The 22,409-nt window shown below is 42.7% G+C and overlaps 1 protein-coding gene across 2 annotated transcripts in view; it reads left to right on the top strand.

Annotated features, from left to right (window-relative positions):
* Window positions 1-448: 448 nt before the first annotated feature.
* The window catches only part of PDSS2 (decaprenyl diphosphate synthase subunit 2), a 94,047-nt gene continuing 72,086 nt past the window's right edge, over window positions 449-22,409 (top strand). For both annotated transcript variants that reach the window (XM_084827211.1, XM_084827210.1), the window contains exons 1-2: window positions 449-1,132; window positions 19,622-19,753. In XM_084827211.1, coding sequence (XP_084683337.1) covers window positions 846-1,132; window positions 19,622-19,753 — 419 coding nt within the window. In that variant the 5' untranslated portion in view covers window positions 449-845. The remainder of the gene's footprint in view (window positions 1,133-19,621; window positions 19,754-22,409) is intronic.

Here is a 22,409-nt window from a genome sequence, read left to right as displayed (position 1 = left end):
TGCCGCCTCCCACATCAAGTTATTTAACTAGTCTCCGTGGGACTCAAGTAAAATCTCAGTGAGGTATAAGGGGAGAAAGGGTTCAAAATTGGCTGTGCGGCTTGTATGCTCGATTTAAGCAAACTCCCCTATATCTTGATTCCAATGCGATATTATAGAGGAGGAGGAAGCTCTTGCTGGAGAGGCCGTGAGATTAGACGATGAGAGATTTCCTGCTCTCCTACAGCCGCCATGTCAATTGTGCATTAGAGATCGCCAGCTCCGCTTGCCCGGAGAAGCGGGAAAACGGCGCCTAGCGGCTCCCCGAGCCTGGGCGCCCGCCGTCTACTGACTACCAATCCCTCCGCCCCTCGTTATTTCTCCAGATATCCCCCTGCTTAGCCGATGCCGTAAAGCAAAGCAACGGGGCAAAACTACAACTTCCATGACCCCCTAGCACTCTCCTTTTGCGACACTGAAGATGGCTGCCTCCATGCGGCCAGCTTGCGGCTTCAGTGCAGGGGAGGATATTGCAAGGGTTGCTGTTTAGAATGGGCAGTTTCCAGCCACTGGCTTCAGAGAGTTTGTAAAACAGCAGCAGCATTATTATTACACCAGTTCTGTTTTTCTGCTATGAGGTAGAAAGAAGAAGGCGCCATGGGCCGAGGAGTGCAAAGTGTGAGGCGTGTTTCAATCGGTGAGAGGCGCCTCATGGGATAGACCGGGAAAAAGCAGGAACGAATAAGAGGTTGGGCGGATTGGAGTGGAGCTTAATATCCTCAGAGGGTTGGGCTGTACTGGATCCGAGCGAAGAGGGCTGCCTTGTTGCCTTTGGCTTCTCCAAAGCGCCCAAGGAGGGCGTGAAGATGATGCGCCCCGCGTTGCTGGCGCCCCTTGCTAGAAGTTGCTCCCGGACTCTCTTACAGTTCTGGGCAGAAAGAGGAGGAGGAAAGGCGAGGCAGCGACGGTGCCTCTTCTCTGGCGCGCCGTCGTCTGCTTCTCACTGGAGCAAAGTGGTCTCTGAAGCGGAGAGGATTGTGGGCTACCCGACCTCCTTCATGAGCCTCCGCTGCCTCTTGAGCGACGAGCTGAGTAACATCATGCAGGTGCGCAAGCTGGTGGGGACCAAGCATCCGTTGCTCAACACCGCCAGGTAAGTGCACCCATCAGAATCCCAGAAGCACTACCTGAGCGCCAACTTGTAAATTGCTACTAAACTCTTGCAAGCAAGGTGAATCCAAGTCGTCGTCTTACTCTCCTCTCCGATCGCATTTTTTGTAATAGTCTGGAGCTTCTGCGCTGCCATAAGAGCTCTTGTTCTGAGCCTGTGACACTCTTTGGGATCTGCTTCACTAAACAGCTGACGCTTCCTTGTTCAGAATCAGATCATTGGTCCATCAGCACTTAGGAGTGAGCATTTGTAGATACCAGTGATTTGCAGTAGATCAGCAAGGGTTTCTGACTCCCAATTGTTGCCAATAGTGGCAGCAAAATTATTTTTCCCAACTAAACTAGGCTGCTGAAGTGAAGAAAGCTTGGGGGAACCAGGAGTGGAATTTATGTAAGCTGAGTTCTGGTGCTGAAAACAGAACTCTAGACTGTGTGCTCAGAGGCACTCGGTTCTTTAATTCTAATTGTATGTCTTTTCCACTAGGCTCTGGTTGGTAGATCTTGGCGTTCTAGTTTTAAAAAAGTAACCCTAAAGTAGATCTGACAAGCCTAAAGTCTGCCCATACCTATTCTAACTGAGTAGGAGCTGTTCTGACTGGCAGCAGTTCCCTAGGGTTTGGGACAGAGGGTGTTTCCCAGCCTTGCAACCCTAAGTGTTTTTTAATGGGAGATGCAGGGATTGAATCTGGGCCCCTCTTCATGCACAGCAGATGCCCTACCACTGAATTTGATTGATATTCTGGATCGTACTTCTTTGATGTGTTCCACAAATGGACTTTTGACAGGGAGGGTTAGTTTCCTCAGGAAACTCCTTTTAAGCATCTTATCAAAGACACAATGTCTAGAAACATGCTTTTAAAAAATGAAATGATATTCTCAGGAAGATAAATTCAGCACTTATAAAATATTTATGAAATTACAAAGACACACAACCCTGTCTGTAGGCTACTTGAGGGTGGATTTGTAATATGAAGAGAGAGAGGTATTGCTTTTCTGTGTTTACCTTCATCATAACTCCTTGTTCAACACAGCATGCAACGTGTTGCCTCCCCTGCCCACAAAATTGCCTATTGGTGACTGAGGCAGGACAATGTGCCGTGCAATGATGCCATGGCATGCATTGTATTTAACTTACTAGATGTTATGAAGAGTGGGCAGGGAGAAGAGACACAAATTGGTGGGAGCACCATAGCTGTCAAAACATCTTTGGGCTGGAAAAAAAGAGAGCCTTCTAAACACTAGATATTGTATACATTTTGCACCTGGCTCAGAAGTGATGCATATTGGGGAAAACATCAGTCCTGTTTCATGTGCACCTCTTATGTTTGTTTTTCTCTTTAGTCATCTCTTTTCTTAATCTTGGTTGAATGCAAAGGTGGTGGAGTGGCCACCTGAGTGCTCTACCACAGGCCCAGTGGCAAATTTAGCATGCTGCCAGCACACTAAATCAGCCTGTTGGCTGGGCCTTGGGATATTGAAGGATTTGATATGCTACTGCCACTGGCAAGGGGAGGAGTTCCATGCTTATTTTGTCCATTGGAACTACCAGTGATAGCAGCCTGCTATCCAGAACACCTAGGCCCTTACTTAACCTTGAATGCTAGGTAATATGGTGTAGGAATAGGAATATGGATTTTTATTTTTGCTTTCCATCTGTTTTGATTTCTTCTACTTCACTGTGCATGTTGTTGGTGTGGCAAATGGGATGATGGCTACCTGTTCACTAGAGTAGATGTGCAGATTCTTCTGGGTTGTCTCCACCTGCTGCAGTGAGTAGGAACTGTGATATGGCAAAGAACAGGCCTGATAAAGGAACTAATTGTCATACTAATGATACACTGGCAATAATGATAACAGGCAATACTAATAAAATATTAGGTTGTAATTGTTTCCATCTTTTTGGATAATTCTTTTCTAGCGTTGATGGGTCCCTAAACAATAATGTCTCAAAGTGTGAGGCATGGAGTGGAGGTAGGATTGGAAGAGTCCAAGAAACTGACAAGGAGTCCAAGAAACGTGCAAGGATATGGGTGCTGAGTCTTTAATAGTGATCTGTAGAGCAGCTATCAGAAGATGAATAATGGCTGAGGATCATTTTTTCCTGGGAAAGGGCACTCATTTTAATCAGTCACAGTGCAATCCTAAATGGACTGGAGATGGGGAGGCAAAGTGGTAGATCGCCCCATACTTCCAAAGTTCTGCCCACTTGTGCCAGCCAGTGGGAAGGATAGACTTCCCTTCTTCCATCCTGCATGGTTCTTGATTGATTTTAAATCCCCCCATTAGTTCTAATGGGGGGAATTGGTTATGCCAGTCCAGGCTGGCATGGCAGGGTGAGGGCGCATCCTGAGGCCTCTCTGCCAAACGGTTCTTCAGTCCAGAAGATCCAAGGTCACCTCTGTCCTGTTCCCGCCCCACCACCAGCAGTACATTTACACTCACAGAGGTTTATGTGCCCCCATTTGCCAGGAGAGGTACCTCTACCCCATTCAGACTCCCCTTGGATGGCTGTCTGAGGGGTTTTGGATTGCTCTGCCTGTCACTGCAAAAAGAAAAACTTAACACAGAAAAAAGAAATCCAAGTGAGATCATGTTAATGAATGAGGGCCAATTTTAACTAGTAGGGACTGTAAATTAAGGACACTTTTGGGGGAACCTTTTTTGGTCTATTATGTTCTAGTATGTTACTATAATAAGTAATGTAAAAGAAACCATTAAATATGGTCACTTTTGTTTATTCCTTCAGCTTCTAAAGAAGGCCAGATTTTATAATATGTAATTTTATTTAAATGTGACAAATTAGAAGGCAGACGATGAATAAAATAAAACATATTTAATTTGTTGACAGCCCCAGTGAATTTACCTTCCTATTTCTTAGCATAGCTATGCTGTTAGTAAAACACCTGAATACATTATGAATGCTGCTTGATGTTCTGATTCTACTGTGTTCTGTTAAGCCTTGCAACTACTTCTGTGGTGCTGGGAAAATGGTGTAAGGTTATCTACTGTGGTTTAAATCTACATGCCTCCTAAATAAAGGAGTACTCTTCAGAAGGGATTGGTTTGATTTTTTTTAATGTCCTGTAAGTCCAACAAAAAAATATATGATAGTACCATTCTTATAAATGCAATTATTGATGTGTTAATCCTTCACTGGAGCAAATTTGAAATTTAAGGAGTATAGGGTAGATATGTTTGCTATGCTGTGAGTCACCCTCAGCTCTTCAAAGCTTTTCTTCTCTATAATGTTCCCAAATTATCTTCAGACATAATTAATACTTTTATAGTCAGACTAATTTGGGCAGATAAGAATTGTTTTAGCTAAAATAGGCAAATTAATCAAGTTTGGAGAGGCATTATTATTAGATTGCCTATCTTTCATTAAAGGTTAGCATGTAGCATTTTGAATCTAATGAAGGAAGTTATAATTTGTGCAGAGTCTTCTTTTCAGAAATGTACTGTAAATAATATTTCTAGACTATTTAAGGTGCAGTCCTATATTCGAGTCTGCCAGCTGAGAAACTAAAGGATTTGGCTGACGCTGTACTATGCTATGGTAGCTGAATGCCAGATACATCACCACCATGGCGTACGCAGGTGGAACAGCTAAAACAGGGCAGAATTGTGTGCAGGCAGGGGGGAAGGAAACTTACTGGAACAGTACTATGCTTCTCCAAACCATGGCCGCACCCCTGTTGACGGACCAGACCTGGACCTGTCGCACAGCCCATTGCCTGGAGGGGAAAAGCATAAAAAGCATGTCATCATGATGGAGCATAGGTTATGATATAACTCGGGACCAATCACAGACCACAGGAAGAGCACTCTATCATAACTGAGATGATAGAGTGCACAGTGTTTTGCACACTTAGAACACACAAGGGGAAACTGTAGTGATGGGAAACTGGAGAAAGGGCTCTTTCCACCCAAAGGAATGCTTTTCACAAACTGCCTGTCTCCAGAAGACTCATAGATACTTGAGCAGGTTGCTAACACTTCTCTTCCTAGAACCTGTAGAGGTACCTCACCTTACATACACAAACACCCAGCATCAAACTCCACAGAGCACCCCAACTTGATAAGCAAGAGAAGGAAGCAATTATGCTGCAAAGCATTTCTGCTGCAAATGTCTGTCTCCCCGCTTCCTGTATGAGATCACTGTGTCTTGACTGAGCTGCACTGCTGTAACACTTTTCTTCCCCCCACCAGCAGGGAGCAATGTCTGCCACACACAGGGGAGACACTTATCCCCACATGCACATAAGCTCTCTGTTGACATTGGCCAGGCCCTCCACTGGCTAAATAATACTTCACATTTACATTATTCAAGTGATACATATGAGAGTTATTCAAAATATCAACAGTACTATTATTGAAAAATCTAAAGACCATGCGCTAGCACACATTTAGATATGATTAAGACAGTGGGTTGGATCCAGACTTAGTCATGCTTAGAGTAGAGGCCTTGAAATTATGGAACAAGTTAGTCCTGATATCTTAAGTCCCACTGATTTCAATGGGTCTCCTCTAAATATAACTAAGTCTGGATCCAACCCATTGATTTCAAAGGACTTAAGTACCTTTGCAGTGTGCTTGATTTTGGATGAAACATTTTTCTTGTATTGACAATACAATAATCTCCATAAAATTCTATTTTTCCGAATCTGAGCGCAGACTGTTTATGATCACAGCTATTTTAGGTTCACCACATTTTAAATAAGTTAGCAAATGCAAGCTATTGGTACAGCTGTAGTAGCCCAGATTTAAATTTGGCAGTTAGAGATGGGGAACCTTTCATGTGTGGGCATTCCAGGTCTCTGAAGTTACTTGGCTCTTAAAATAAGAGGCAAATTCTTCTATGATAAGCCTAATTTTGCCTTGTAATCCATTCCTACCCTAGAGACTTTCCAGATTTAACAAAGCTGCTTGGAACTTTGCAGTTGTATTCTTATATTATGGTAGCTGTAGTATGGAAAGTTTCAGGGAAATCACTTATGACAGCTGGCAGATACTGGATTTCTGTAAATGAGGCAGCTTTCATATTTTGAACTTTTCCCTAAGTTTTTTTCCCTGTATTAGAAACTCTTAAAAAGAAATTCTGTTCCTAGCAAAGTTAAACTTATTTTACTCTGTGGTGCCTTGGCTGGCTCTGTGTTTTGAATGATCTTTTCATGTTCACACAGAGATGCAGTTTGTTCAATGACTTATGAGGGATTTAGAAGGCAGGCACATACTGGCACACTTGAGGAAACCTTCCATTAAAGCCTTCATGAAGATGCTTGGCTCCAAAGTAAGATGGCTATGATGCCAAGGGAGAGACGGAAGGATGTAGGAGAAGAGCATGCTCAAATGAACAACATAAACCTTACAAATGCTATGCCACTTTCTTTTACTGAGGCTTTCTGAAAGTGTTTTTATTTTTAGAAAAGGGAAATCTCAAGAGGAAATAAAAACCTTTAAGATCATGGCAGGGGACAAGAGTACAATTAGAGTAGAACAAAACTGGCAACAGTTTCATTTTTGCAAATTTTAGTTTAATATGTAATGTCACCCATTGGAGGAAAATTATCAAAAGGCTGACATTTATCATAGATTCAGATTGTAAAACTGTAATTAACCAGTAGCCTGTGACTATTCTACTTGGTTTGCATGTTGCTGTTTTAGGCAGAGCAAAGCGCCCAGATTCCCTCCTGGAATCTGTCATGATTGGGCTGGGAACTGGTGTTCACTGTAAGTGCTAAGAATTAGTGGAGCAACAGTGTATTTACCTAAATGCTTCCCCCTGGCACCTAAAAAATTTGCAGGCCCAAGTGTGTCTGTCCTTTCCCTTTCCATCTGGTGTAAGAGTGAATATTGTGGAATGAAGACTGTGTCTTGTACTTGAAGAGAGCTTGCACAATTATTTTTGTAACTGGGAGAGTAAACCAGTTTGATGGACTTGGACTAATTCAGATTTTTATAAAGGCCAGGATCCAGCGCTGCCCATCTGCTGGCAGAGTGGCCACTGATTCTGGCCTGTGTGTGGCCAGCCCCCCTTCTAGTCCGCAAGTGGCCCCTACCGCTTGTGGAATAGCAATTTAGCGTTTCCGGTGACAGGCCCTCAAATGAGTGGAAATGTTAGTTTCTGGAAGGTCAGCAGAGCTCCATTTTAGCTCGGTTTGGGGCTTGCCTCCGGAACCGCTAAATCGCTGCTCCACAAGCAGTAGGGGCCACTTGAGGACTAGAATAGATAGGGCTGGCCGTGCATGGACCAGAATTGGCGGCCAGTTCCTCCAGCGGATGGGCAGCATTGGATCCTGCCCAAAGTGCTAAAAAGTGTGCCACCACACTCACGTGATTATGTGGTTACATGGGTAACATTTCTGGGGCTGCATGTTAGTGGTGGATGGGGTGGAAGCCAGAAGTTCACTTTTATCTTTCTATAGTATAGACCAGAGCATGACAAATGAAGTCAGATGTAGGTGACTGGTCACAGCAAATGTTTTAACCACAAGTTTTATAAGCAGCTCCGCATAATATTAATACAGCCTTGCAAATAAGTTGTTAAAGTCACCTGCCCTCAGATTGTCTTTCATTATTTTGTCTGTATTGGAACCCCTCCCCCCATCTCCCTTTCTTTCCTTCCACTCCATGACTTTGAAAACTAGGTTGGCATAGAATTTATCAGTTTGGGTTTTTACCAGTAAAACAGAGGCATGATTGACACAAATGAAATACTTTTTAAGTCCCATGATTTTAATTGGAAGCAATGGGATTGACAGCACTACCCTATATATGTCTTTATTTATTAGATTTGTATACCACCCACTTGGCAAATGCGATAAGAGCAGTTTACAATCATAAAACCAAACACCAACATAACAAAAATAAATAAATGATAAAACATTTCAACAGTAAAAGTATCAAAATAATACAATGTTAAACAGTAAGAGCATTAAAATATTTTAAACATTGAAAAATATTAAAACTTGTCCGCTAGGAAACAAGTCTCTCTGGATTGGATCCAGATCATGGAAGGGATCAGATGGAAACTGATTTTTTTAGCCCTCCTCTCCCACCAACTCCCAAAGTTCTCCAGAATGCTTCCTTGAGAGTTGGAGGGAGGCTGCAGAGTGGAGTGGGCTGTGGCAAGGGGGAGTTTGTGGAAATCTGTGCAGAGGCACCTGCAGGGAGTGGAGCAGAAGGTGCCTCTTCCTGATTTTCTGTGACCTCCCCTTCCCACTCAGCTCCACTCCACTCAGCAGGACTCCTCAACCCTTGAGGTATCATTGCATTTTCAAGAAATTATAAAGCATTAAACTGAACATCTATCATTACTTACATAAGCAAAATTCAAAGGAGTATCTGGTATAAATGGCAAATTTCAGTAATTATATATTTTCCTTGTAAATACTTGGTAAAAACTTGGAATTACCATTGGTGATTACTAAAATTGGTTTTCCCAAGGAAACCCTGAAAATAGCACCAATGTGCTATTGCAGCTTCATTTCTCTCACAGTAAATCTGGATCTGTGGAAACACTAGTTCTCAGTGGATGTTGATTTTAAATATAATTTTATTTTTTAAAGATTGTCAATTTCCTGAAATTGGAAGTTTTCATTTTCTTAAAATGTATGTCCATGTAACTTGTTCCACTTAATTTCCTTGAAGGGAGATTTGGGGAGCCAATGGAAGAAACAAAACCATTAAAGACTGTTTTAATGCTGCATTTGAAAGAGACACAGTGGAACAAGGTTGCAAGTATCAGGACCAGAACGTCAGAGCTTGTTGTCCTGGTAACAGATGAAGAAGGTCTGGATGAGTTTTCAAGAATTCAGAAGAGAAAGAATCAATTCTAGGCATGTTGTATATCAATGCCCCTCCAGATGTTGGGCCACAACTCCCATCATCCCTGAGCATTGGCTATGCTGGCTAGGCCTGATGGGAGTTGGAGTCCAGCAACATTTGGAGGGCCACGACATTTGGAAGACATAGGGAGCTTACATTTATCAGCCCAGACTGTTTGTCCATCTAGCCTGGTATCTTCAGCTCTGAACTGGCAGCACTCTCCAGGGTCTCAGGCAGGGGTCTTCCACATCACATACTAGCTGACCTGTTTAACTGGAGGTGCCAGGGGTGCCAGGGGTTGAACTTGGGACCTTCTACATGCAAAGCAAGGCCTCAGCTACTGAGTTGTGGCCTTCCCCATAGCTGGAGGTTTGACCAAACAACAGGCTGCAGTCGCCATTTATTATTCGTTGTCCTAAGATTGGCATGAAAAAAAATCTGACCATGTTTGGCCTTGTTAAATTCTAAACTGTTGCGTAAACAGAGGAAGAGCTCATGATGAAGGCTTTTTGAAATGGGAACACTTCCAGATGCCCATCCGTGCATTCTTATATTTGTGCATCTTTGAATGGATCTCCATTTGTGCATAGTGAAAGTTCACTCTTGTTTTATTGTATTTCCCCCTTCTTTTGTATATGCACTTAGTAGTGCTGCATTTTGCACAGTTGAATTTTTACCTTTTTGTATAATAATCACATAATACTGATAATTGGGTGCTTTGTAGCATTTTTTAGTAAAGTAACATAGCCATGAAACAAAAGTACTCTTGCGAACAATTTTTTGGGGTTGGGGGGACCTGTGGAACAAATGAGTAACTACAACATATTGATTCTCTCTAAGCAGATAATCTTGAAAGACTCTAAAAATCCCACTATGGTACTGTCAGGGTGGACACTGAGCCCATAGAATCCCAGAGTAGTTCTGATTCTGAGGAAGAGCAGTCGCTCCTGGGAGAGGAGCGCGCTCCTTTTTCCCAGGGCCAACAGCTGATGGAGATTCCTCCCACCAGCATTCCTAGCTTAGATAGCAGTCCTGGGAGTGACAGAGCACGGGAAGCAGACTTGATGGATGCGCGACGCCGACACAGGGAGCGGCGCCAAATGGAGGGCGCAGAAAAGAGGCGTAGTGCCTGGTTGGCGCGCAAACAACGGCTGCGCCCAGAGGATCCAAGGGAAAAGGGAAGGGATTCTCCCTAGTCCTTAAGTTCAGGGGTCTGCCAGTAATTCCCTTTCAAACAGGGACCAAGCTGTCAAGGGCTCCTTGGAGGCCTCTCTCAGTCTAATCCAGTAGCCAAGTCCAGACACAGACAAAGGGATTCTTTTCAAAGCTTTATTCCTCTTTTACAACTTAACAACTCTACCGTTAGCAACTAGATCTGAGCAGCAGAATACCTATGCCCTAAGTTGGAACAGTTGGTCCCCGTTTGAAAGGGAATTACTGGCAGACCCCTGAACTTAAGGACTAGGGAGAGTCCCTCCCCTTTTCCCTTGGATCCTCTGGGTGCAGCTGTTGTTTGCGCGCCAGCCAGGTCCGTCTCTGCAACCGGGGGACTGGGTTTGGTTGTCCACCCAATACCTCCCCTCTCACTCGCCCGCAAGGAAGCTCGCGCCTCGCCGCACGGGGCCTTTCCAGATTACAGCCCAGATTAACCCTTTTGCTTTTCGCCTGGCTGTCCACCCCCTCCATGAAGATCCATCCTGTTTTTCATCAGTCCTTGCTGTCCCCCCTGGTTTCTGGCGACCCTCATCGCTCAGTCGGCTCCCCGCCGCCGCCAGTGCTGGTGGAGGGGGGGAGGAGTTTGAGGTCACGGAGATTCTGGACTCCCACCTTTCTCGTGGCCGCTTGCAATATCTGGTGGACTGGAAGGGGTACGGGCCTGATGAGCGATCCTGGGAACCCGCGGAAAATGTGCATGCTCCGTTGCTGCTCAGGCGCTTTCACCAGCTGTACCCCCACAAACCTGGGACCCCAGGGGAGGAGCACAAGGGGGGGCCTCGTGGGAGCGGGGATGATGTCAGAGTGGACACTGAGCCCATAGAATCCCAGAGTAGTTCTGATTCTGAGGAAGAGCAGTCGCTCCTGGGAGAGGAGTGCGCTCCTTTTTCCCAGGGCCAACAGCTGATGGAGATTCCTCCCACCAGCATTCCTAGCTTAGATAGCAGTCCTGGGAGTGACAGAGCGCGGGAAGCAGACTTGATGGACGCCGACGCAGACAGCGGCGCCAAATGGAGGGCGCAGAAAGGAGGCGAAGTGCCCGGTTGGCGCGCAAACGACGGCTGCGCCCAGAGGATCCAAGGGAAAAGGGGAGGGACTCTCCCTAGTCCTTAAGTTCAGGGGTCTGCCAGTAATTCCCTTCAAACGGGGACCAACTGTTCCAACTTAGGGCATAGGTATTCTGCTGCTCATATCTAGTTGCTAACAGTAGAGTTGTTAAGTTGTAAAAGAGGAATAAAGCTTTGAAAAGAATCCCTTTGTCTTGTCTGGACTTGGCTACTGGATTAGACTGAGAGAGGCCTCCAAGGAGCCCTTGACAGGTACAGTCTAGGGAATATTCTGCTTAATCCTTGTTGCAATGAAAAAAGCAAGCATTCCAGAGCTCAGATTTTGTCCACATCCTCAGCACTTTAATAGTCTCTGGAGATGTAAGCAACAGCGTTGGTCTGTAGTCCTCTGCTTTGGAAAAATAAAATTTAGAAGTCACAAATGTTTTAACTGTAAGTATAATAGCCTATTGAATCCCACCTTTGCAACTGGGAGGTTGTTTGTTTATTTTTAAAAACAAAGTATTTTTATTTTGCCTTTTTGTCCAAAGGCCCTCAAGGCGACTCACAGCAACAACTGAAATAAATCTATATTATACACTCAAAATAAAATAAAATGAGAACAGAACTAAGGATATATCATATGAAGATCCAACCAAAGCCCTATTCAAAAGTTTCCCCGTGGCAATTAGAAGAGGAAGGCCTTGAGTGCATGGGGCTGCCACCAGAAGTAAATACAGTATCCACATGAACACATGGACACAAATTTTGCTTGCACTTTGAATAGATGTGTGCTTGGATCCTGCTCTGGTTTTTTGGTGGAGTGGAGAAGGAGGGGCTGGAGCAAAGGAAGAGAGACTGTGGGTGCACAGATTTGGGTGCACTGCAAACTGATCCGGCCCGCGGGGCAGCAGTTCCCCAACCTTGACGTATCATATTAGTACTTCACATGGATGCAATATTTAAAAGGCTTAGCCCGTGCACTAACCCATATGCATGAAAGATCTGCCCACCAGTGTTGCTCACCTGGAAATTGTGCTGCTATGCGGACAAAGCATACAAATGGGCCATAGTCCTGACAGACTTTTACAGGCTATGCCCACTGTGAAGACAGAAGTGTGTTTTTTTAGTGGCCTCTGCTGGGAAAGGGAAGAGAAATTGGACATTTAAATAGGGCCTTAGCCTTCAGATAACAACAAAATATATAATGCAGATAGCTTATATGCTAAAGTTTTAAAGATACCGGATTGCATCCAGAGTTCCTGTGAGTAGAAGCGGGGGAGTTGGCTATTTTCGCCAATTCCTCCTTCCCCCTGCAGCTCCGCTGTGTTGTCTGAAAAGCTGTTTTGGAGGGCACAAGAAGTGGTGTAGGGGCTGGGAGGGGGGGAGAAAAAAACAGTGAAAATTACAGATCAACCCCACCATCAATCCCTCCTCTGGATCAGCCCCACCATATTTAGATTAAGCTAAGTGCTTGAAATACTCCAAGTAACAATCAGTGGATTTGCACTCCCTCTTCTCCTTGCATGCTGTGCTTTCCCAAAGCACTTCTGGTTTCTCAGGCAGCAGTCAGCTCCACCTCTTTTTTCCATTTAATTCCAAGGTTCGGGGGTAAAAACCCCGCATTTTAGTGTGGATGAAGGTGAACAAGCTGAAACTTAATCCAAGCAAGATGGAACTGTTGTGGGTTGGAAAACCTGCAAGCCTGGGTGATGGTGTTCAATTGGTCCTGGATGAGGTTGCACTTCTCCTTCAAGGCCAAGTATGCAGTCTAGGAGTGGTTCTGGACTTTGCATTTTCTATGGAAGCACAGGTGTCATTGGTGGCCAGGAGTGCTTTTCATCAGTTTTGGCTACTTTGCCCACTGCAGTGGGCAGCCTCTATGACACATATATTGGTTACATCCAGGTTGGATTACTGTAATACACTTTACATTGGGCTGCCCTTAAAGAGGGTCCAGAACCTTCAATTGGTACAGAATACGACAGCAAGAATGCTTGTAGGAGCTAGGCATTCTGGGCATATTACACTCATTCTGCACCTGCTACACTGGCTACCTATTTGTTTCTCGACTGAATTCCAAGTGCTGGTGTTAGCCTTTCAGATTCTCAATTGTTTGAAACCAGGCTGGGCTATCTGAAGGACTGCTTATACCCATATGTGCTTGCCCAAGCCTTATGACTGGCGTTGAAGGCCCTGCTCTGTGGTCCAGCAGAAAGAACTATGGCACTGTATTCTAATAATGGTTTTATCTGCTGCTGCTGTTTAATGTTGTTTGCTCTTTTATTATTTTAATAGGTTGTACTCTTATTATAATGTTAGTTTAACAGTTGAAATGTAAGCTGTCTTGGAACGGTGAACATCATAAAAGTGGGGAAAAGTCTATCAAATGATACAAATAATTTATTGCCAAACCACAGTTGTCACTGCATGTGAATGCAGAATGAGGGCCACACACCAGGGCTTAACTCTGGTTTGTGATCCAGGTATGCGGGCAAACTAAGCAAACCATATTTTGCATGTTCACACATAACAGCAAACAATTGCTTGCTGAGAACCCACAGTTCTCTAGGAAATGACAGTGTGCAAGAAGAAAGAAGCGTAAGAGGAAGGAGGGCATGCGTAGGCCTGAAGGTAATTGCTGTTTGTTCATGTAACGCCAAATCATGGGTTGGCATTGCATTTGAATACAGCCCATATCCCCTTGCTAATTTTAAAACATGATATGCTTTAAACAGGTGTTTAAGGGAGCAATCCTAGGCCGCTAGTCAGTGGCTAGATGGCCATAGGATATCTGGTTTTCCGGGAACCAACCTCAGCGCCTGCACTCCAAGGTCGGTTCACAGAGAACCAAACTTCCCCCACTTCTGCGCTGCCTTGCAGGCAGCGTGGAAAAGCCCCGTGCTCCACGCTCGCAAGAGGAGTGCAGAGAGGCCAAAATGGGGTGTTCCCGGGGGGCATTCCGGGGTGGGAAGGGGGAAAATGCCTGTATGACATGCTTCCTCCCCTGCTTTGCCCGCCCACAGCTAGACAGCTGAAATCCGCTGTCTAGCCACAAATGCAGGGCAGAAGAAACGCGGAGGGAATGATCCCCTCTGTGTTTCTCCTGCCCTGCTTTGGATAGGCAGCTGCCTCCAAGTTCAGAGGTGGCCGCCTATCTGCATAGGATTGCACCCTAAATTTGCTTTTTATAGCTCAATTCACAAATATTTATTTGCTTTACCATGATGTACTACAAGAATTTGAATTCCAGAAGCAATTTAACTGAGGCCAGTTAAGTAACAAAGGATACATAAGAACCAAAATTTTACAATTGTACTTTGCTATTTTACTTTCAAGATTTTACAAATGAGATTGTGTGCTACATGCCAAGTGGTGAGGAAATGTTTTTAGAAAGTTTTGCCAAAAAATATAGTGATTCTGCTATTTCAGAATTGCATGTGTGAAAGAAAAATAAATATGTAATTATATTTGTCTGCTACAGTCGATTTCATTGCTATTATACCAGGATTATTAAATAACTAAAATATACTATAGTACAGAAGTTTTATTGACATGCTGGCAAAGAAATAAACATGACCACTCTTTTTGCCATCTGTTTATAATGCTATATAAAGAAAATGATGCTGGTTGCTGTGGAAACTGACATTTCCAAAACCACAAGTTGCTTCCATTCTCCACCTTTAAAATCTTGCGCTCCCTCAGGAACGAATACACAAACAAGAAAACTATATCAGAAATGCTTCAGTTACTTTTCCACCAACTATGAACTATAAACTGTGTTCAATACATGTATTTTGTCACAAATGAAAACTTCTGTCATTCACATTTCAATAGAATCCTTGGTGTTTTAGACATAGTGATGTCTTTGCTTGCATCTACATTTGTATATACCAACATTATTAGATGGACGGTGGGGTTCCACAATAGAGTGAAAATACCACCACATAGGTTTGAGAACTTGGAACTGCTGTTTATAAGAGCTTCTTCTGGACGATGTTTACTTTATTCCTTGCCTTCAAGCACCTTTGGTGAGACACACCTTTCTTGCGTGTGTCTTTGCTGGCTTCAGCTATTGGGCGGTATAGAAATGTAAATATTAATTATTATATTATAATCTGGATTCGGTGGGCAAAAAATAGCAGTGTAAAAGTGTTGACAATCTTGCCTAAGTACCAGAAACTGTACCAGGTCACCTCCAGGCACATGAAAATCCTACGATTCTATCATTCTTACCCAGGAATCTTAAAGATAACAGGACTGATATACACTGGATGTGGTAGACAAGTTTGCTGCATGTCCCCTAGTGAACGTCTATACAGCTTAAAGTGGAGCAGCTATGTTTGTAGACAGGTGGTGGACCCAGTGGAACTGTAGTCAGTCATGGCTCCTTGGCATGTCTGTGTGGATCTCCATATCCTCCATTTCATTTGACATCGAGTTTACTGGGAATCATACAGAGGACAATTACACTTCACACTGAGGTTTGTTGAATTAGTACTGATTCTCTGTGCTAACTTTGCAAGACTTTCTTTAGCTAGCTGTTAACCCTTTCCTCAGCCTTACAGAGAAAGTGGCAGCTTATTAAAAAGAAGATGATGATTCTGCCCACATATGGTAGGTTTGGCACCTCCTGAAGTCTACAAGAGCTCCTCACCATTATCACTTCCACTTTGTGTTATCTCAGTTTTGTTGGCCTTTATTTGGTCTATCCCAGGAACTGATTCAAAGCCCATTGCTGCTTCTGGGTCAAATGAAAGGAAAAAATATATCTGAGTGACACTCTGGTCTCTGCCACTGGCCAGGAGACCAAGAGCCACTGGAAGGCCGCACTTCCTGCATCCCAGGAAAAATATTATTTATTACATTTATATTCCATCTTTTTTCCTCCTTAAGGTGGCGCACATAATCCTCCTCTCCATTTTATCCTCACAACAACAACCCTGTGGGGTAGCTTGGGCTGAGAGTCTGTGACTGGCCCCAAGTCACCCAGTGAGCTTCCATGGCTGAGTAGGGACTAGAACCTGGATCTCCCAACTCTAGTCCAGCACTCTAGCCACTACACCACTCTGGCTGTCACAAAAATATCACAGCAAGGGGGAAACCAACTTGACCTCTTCATTAGCCAGTGAAGGAGCAACTTCTCCAACGCTTGCTTTCCTCTTCCTTCTCCATTCCTTTTTCATTTCCTATCATATCTGATTTTATTGTGAGACTAGGATTGTCTTATCCTTTTAGTATCTGTACAGCACTTGGAACATTGTAGATACCATATAGGTGTTTAATAATATATCTGGGTTCAGGAGCATCAGCACATGTCTTTTTCTCACTTTAAAAGTTACTTAAAATATTGTGATATTGACAATTATTATTCAGTGGCTGATTCTACTACTGAAGACTTATGGTGAGCAGAAATTGGACAGAATGTCCGTAGTCCATAGCCGTATATGCTCAGGGTCTTGCTGTTCAATTTTGTGAAAGGGAATTACTTCTTCTATTGCATGCACTGAACATGTGTGTCTTGCTAGATTTAGAATGTTCTTATGCAGAGTAGGAGCAAAAGGAAGAATGGAAGGACCTGTCTTCAAGTTAAAGAGAAGAGGAGGCAGGGAGCTCATGGAATTTAGGATTGGTAACTCCTTGCCCTGATGGAATTTGGCGTGCACCGTACTGATCTTGGATGATCATGTATAAATCATGCACTATATTCAGTGTGCAAAAGTGTTCTATAAATGCTGCAATTTCACTTGGAGCATTAATGCTATCTTGTGTTTATACAGTTTGAATTTGACTTGCTCATCAAGTACCAAATTCTTACTTGAATTTTTAAAGATATTTTCAAAATAATGATTGTCTACTCTTTTGCCTTCTATTGGAGTGCATTTTACCACCATATATTCTGTAGTGTTTTTGTCTGATATACTATAGACATAAGATTTCAAAAATATAATTGTTAAAACAGCCTTTACCAATAGGACTCAGTCTGCAGACCCAACATGTTCATAACATTGAGTGATCTTTTTTCTCTTGGTAGACATATTTCCATGACTAGTGCAGCTAAACCATGGAAATTATGGATTCTTCTCATATCCCTAGCTGAAAAGTGAAATAGCTGGGCATTACGAAGAGTGCAAAGCTTTAATGGGAATGCTCATGTTTGCTTGATTTATTCTTTTAAACAGATGGACAGTAGTAGGAGGTGTATTTCTTTTAGCACATAAACTATTAGCCAGTGTTACTGCTTGTGTGGGTGGTGTGAGTCTTATATCAGCATACCATAATAATGCACTTGTTTCAGAGCTAGACTTCCCCTGTTCCCCCATAGATCAACATGATTTTTTTAAGAAGAGCTCTGTATTTAAATCTGTGAATCTGTCAGTTTCTAAAAACTAGATTTTGTCACATGAATAACATTGAGAATAATTGTGTTTTCCCTTCAGTCTTTTCATTGTTCTATGAAATTGGATTTGCTGTGGCTGGTTGTATCGGTCTAATTTCATTTACCTTGAGGGCAGAGTGTTTAATAATACCAAGGTGCACAAACTAGAACAGGCAACACCATAATCTAGGCAGTTTTATATTTATATTTACACTTCTGGTTGCATTTTGTCCAAGCTTTTAAAAAAGAATCTGACTCCGATACTAATGTGTGTGTGTGTGCATGCACACCCAATTTTACTTGGCTGCTTCCAGTTCACTCTTCCCCCCCTAAAGGCACCTGTCTTCTGCTACATACCCATCAAGAATAATTGTACCATCTGGAAGACTTTTATGTACCTATAACTTGGGTTGAATATCTCTAGGGAACTGGATTCAGGTAGACTGTGAATGTGACCCCTGGAGCCATGTCAAGTGACTGCAGTAGCTTCTAGTTACTAAAGGATGGTCACCCTAGGCTTTATTTGTTTCAAGTCTCATGCAATTTGCTGTAGTGATGATCGAGTACATGTCACAAATGTAATTCTGTTTACTACTTTGGGTGGAAAAGAAGTTCAGGTCTTAGGTACCTGATAACTTGGACAAAGACAATGTAAAGAACTATAGAATACTAGATGATAAAGGTCATATAATTGGATGTTGTATTATATGTCAATTACTTTGTGTCTAGGTTCTTGCTCTGTAGTCCGTCCACTGACATTTCTCCATCTAGAGTTGCTACTAATTAGCAGCTGTTTTATCTTTAGACTGGAGTACTTCACAGGTTAGTGTTTATTCCAGATTTCTTCCTCAGTATTCTATTTTTAATTAATCTCTATCATATGGTAATAGCCTTCATTTACATTTTCAGTCAACCGAAATGAGGATAGCTGTGAAGACTGAACTTGTCTTCTAACTTGGTAGTTTTCTAGTTTGAATACTGATTTCTTTTAAATTAGTCATACAACTTGCCCATAACCTTCATGCTTAACTGCTTAACCAGAAAATCCCTTATACCTCAGCATATTCTGTTTGCGTCTGTATAGGCCTTCTGTATATGCTATATATATCGATCCCTCCCGCAAAGATTATTTCTTCAGCACAGGAATTAATAGTCTATAAACATGTGAAGGTTTGTTCCTCTCTAAATTTATAGTAGTGAAAGAGATTCTCTAACTCAATGTTAACTAAGTGCTGAAGACTAAAAGCATGTTGTGAACCTTTCTAATAATCAAAATCATATGCAGCAACAATATATTGGTTTTCCAGAGCTACATTGTATAAAATTTCCTTTTCCCACAATTAGCCCAGAAATGTCTGAATTTGCTACTTATGACTGCTTTTTAATTTTGAATGTTGTCTATATGTTATTATTTTATGACAATGTCCTAGTGAACCCTAGTATTGGCTATAGTTGGTAAAAGGAAAACAGATGTATGGAAAAATATATGGAACCAGGAAAAATGGTTTGGTATTTGCATTCTTCCTTCACAGTCAATCCCCAAATATCTAGTACTATTGAATACTGAATGTACTACTTTCCAGAAAATTCAGACATTAACTGTATGTGTGTATTTAGCTATGTATAAAAAGAAAGTGGTGATTCATCTATATCAACAGTGCCATTTGCCTTATGTTCTGTAGATCCCTCCAGATGTCAGTCTGGTTCAGACAGTCACCTAAACCATGCAACAAACCATTTTGAGCTCATTCCCAACAATCTCAACCACGGGTAAGTAACCTGGTGCCCTCCAGATGTTTTGGATGACAACTCGCATAATCCCTGACCATTGGCCATGCTGGCTGAGGATGATGAGAATTGTAATCCATCCAGAGGACACCAGGTTGCTTACCCCTGATCTAAGCCATTATTTAGGTGGTAATCTGAACTGGGCTAATGAGTGATAAAAAATAATTTGGGAGTCCAAAATACTGTTCTGACTGATTTTATTTTTTCTCTTTGGCAGAGGTTTTGTGTCTGAAAGCAGGAACAATCTGCAGATGAGAGGTCTGGTGGTTTTACTTGTGTCTAAGGCAGCTGGACCTAGCATAACAGAGAACTCTCTCCAGAATGACATGGTCAGTGGGATATATTCCAGGTAAGTATTTTGCTAATGTAAAACATCCAGACCTATGTTTTTTCTTTGCAGCTTGTGTCATTATTTGCCTTCAACAAAGTAATCCAATACCATTTACAATGTATATAGTAATATATGAATAAGATTCAGAAATACGTTTTCCCCTCCTGTTTCCACCTGTGTTATTTTGTTTTCTAATCTACACAGCATTTTTTGTATATGACATCCTCTATAATACTTACCATATCCATGCTCAGAACAACACTCTGAGTGATTTATTTATTTAAAGCAGGGCTGAGAAACCTGTGAGCTCTCAGATATTGTAGGACTCCGATTCCCATCAGCCTCTGCCAGCCTGGGCAATGGTGAGGGATGATGGGAGTAGTAGTCCATCAACATCTGGAGGACATAGGTTCCTGTCTCTAATTTAAAGTGCTTTTACTTGGTTTTTAGCTAAAAGTCTTACCAAGATTGTTAATAAGACAGTCCTTTCCCTCAGGCTTTCAGTCTGAAAGACTGATGCAAAATGGTAAGAGGAGGAAAAAAGCAAATGTGGGCACTATTTCTTAGTTACAAGATTAGTCCATCATGCTCAGAGCATATAGACTTGCTGCTGTGGACTGCTAACACTTGAAAAAACAGGCTTGGCAGGCTCCAAGAAATAGCCTTGCATCCTGATCTTCACTTCCTTCCAAAGGTCTCTATGAGGGGAAGAAGGAGACCCAGTTCAGCTCATGGAGGCCAAAGCGATTGGAAATGGTGAAGGTGGGAGTTCGCCTTGCTAGGCCCTAATACGGGCAGTTTACAGATAGGGCACCAATGATGAAGCAAACGTGTTTTTTGCCCTTCTGTGCAGGTAATTTCTATGTAGAAAAATATATTTATGCCTTTTCCACTTAATTACGGGTGTGCTGCTTAGGCAGTTACTGTATGTCTCAAATTCCCAGTCTATGTTCTCACAGTGGAGGAAGAACTTCTGATGCTCTTTCTACATTGTAATGTGAGCCTTTTTTCCTACATGAATATCTCTTTGAAAGAGGAAAAAAAGCTTATAAAGACATTCTTAGCTTGGCTTTGAACCCAGCTCTAATGGGTGAAGTTGTAACATTCACTCCATGTCCTCTTTCCCCCTCCCCTTTACTGGACTACGTCTGTCTAAACTGGAAGATCCCAAAGACAGACTGAAGTGGTAGGCTGAGTTCAGTCTTGCAAGCTCTACTTATATATATGTTTTACCAGAATCCCTGTGGTCCACCAACTTGTATTAACAAAAGTACATGCTATGGATCTCTTATTAGTTGAAGCGTAACGAATCTGTGTGCTAAGTGAGGATGCTTAAGGATATTAATGTTTTGCTGGATCATCTCAAGGTTTACCTAGCTCAGATTGCTTTGCATGAATCTCAGAAACCAGCAGATGTGAAGTTACTATAAATTGGCCAATAATCTACCGTAGAATGTAGTTTTATGTCTGTTTGCCTCGGTCTGCTATATGATCTGGCAGGGTACAAAATAGCTCCTTCCATTTCAGAATTTCACTTTGTGGTTTGTTTCTTGGAAGCTGGGGACAGGAGAGAAAAGGAATAACATTTTCTGTATTAATATGCCAGTAATACTAGTTCTAATGATGAAAACCTTAAGTACTCTAGCTAATTTGTCTTAAATGTCACTGAAGGGGAAAGCCCTTTACCTTAAATGTCACTAAAGGGGATGATGATTCTGATTTAAAGAAATGCACAGGAGACTGTGCATGCAGCAGGGATGTGTAGTTTTTCCTGATGTAATGTTTGAGAACAGTAACCCAAGTAGGGGTCCCCTTAACCTGCAGTCTTGGAATCCCTGTGTATGTCCCTTGCATCTTGATTTCACAGTGGCACTTCAAACAGGCTCTAATCTGACCATATGTGTTTGCAGCAGCACTCTCAAAAGACCCATGTAACTCTTTGGCTGTGCATATAGCCACTGTCAGATGATTGAAAATAATCCCAATTGTTGGTTGGAAAAGATAGAACAGAAAGGGAATTGAACCTGTCCCCCTGCTCTCCTCTCCATTCTCCAAACATGATGGACATGAATCCCAGTGTTTGGCCAAGGCTACGTGCGCAGCCCCCACGACTGTATCAGGCTTTATAGTGACAAGAGCCACATGTGCCGCAACCATTTCTGCATGCAGTTCCTTGTACAGTTAAGGAAACACGAGCAAAGGCTGCCTCCATGTGCACATATCTCTAGCTGGGTGAAAGGGATGGTATTTCCCCATTACCTCTGTTTTGTCACATTATTTTTGCCCAGCTCTGCCTGTGAATATTTCATTATGATTAGGGCATGCTCTTACTGCCGAGTTCTCCCATCTCCTCCAGTTTTATGAATAAAACAGCAAGGCACAAGTGTTCTAGCAACCGTGCTGACGCCTAGCAGTCCTGGGTCTGGTCAGTGTCTGGGTGGGAGACAGCTTGTGAATCCTGTGTAGCCTTGAATTTCATCTTGGAAGAAAGGCAGGATATAAATGTAAGAAATAATTTTTAAAAGATATTAAACCAAGAACAAAGGACTCATATGCATGATCCAACAAAGGACTCATATGCATTGAGCAGGGGGCTGGACTCGATGGTCTTGTAGGCCCCTTCCAACCCTACTATTCTATGATTCTATGAAATCATAACACTGCATAGACATCA

Source organism: Heloderma suspectum, chromosome 1 (genome assembly GCF_057233095.1).
Source record: "Heloderma suspectum isolate Gila_16-S chromosome 1, 16-S_ref, whole genome shotgun sequence".
Classification (NCBI taxonomy): domain Eukaryota; kingdom Metazoa; phylum Chordata; class Lepidosauria; order Squamata; family Helodermatidae; genus Heloderma; species Heloderma suspectum.
This window is presented reverse-complemented; position numbering and strand designations above follow the sequence as displayed.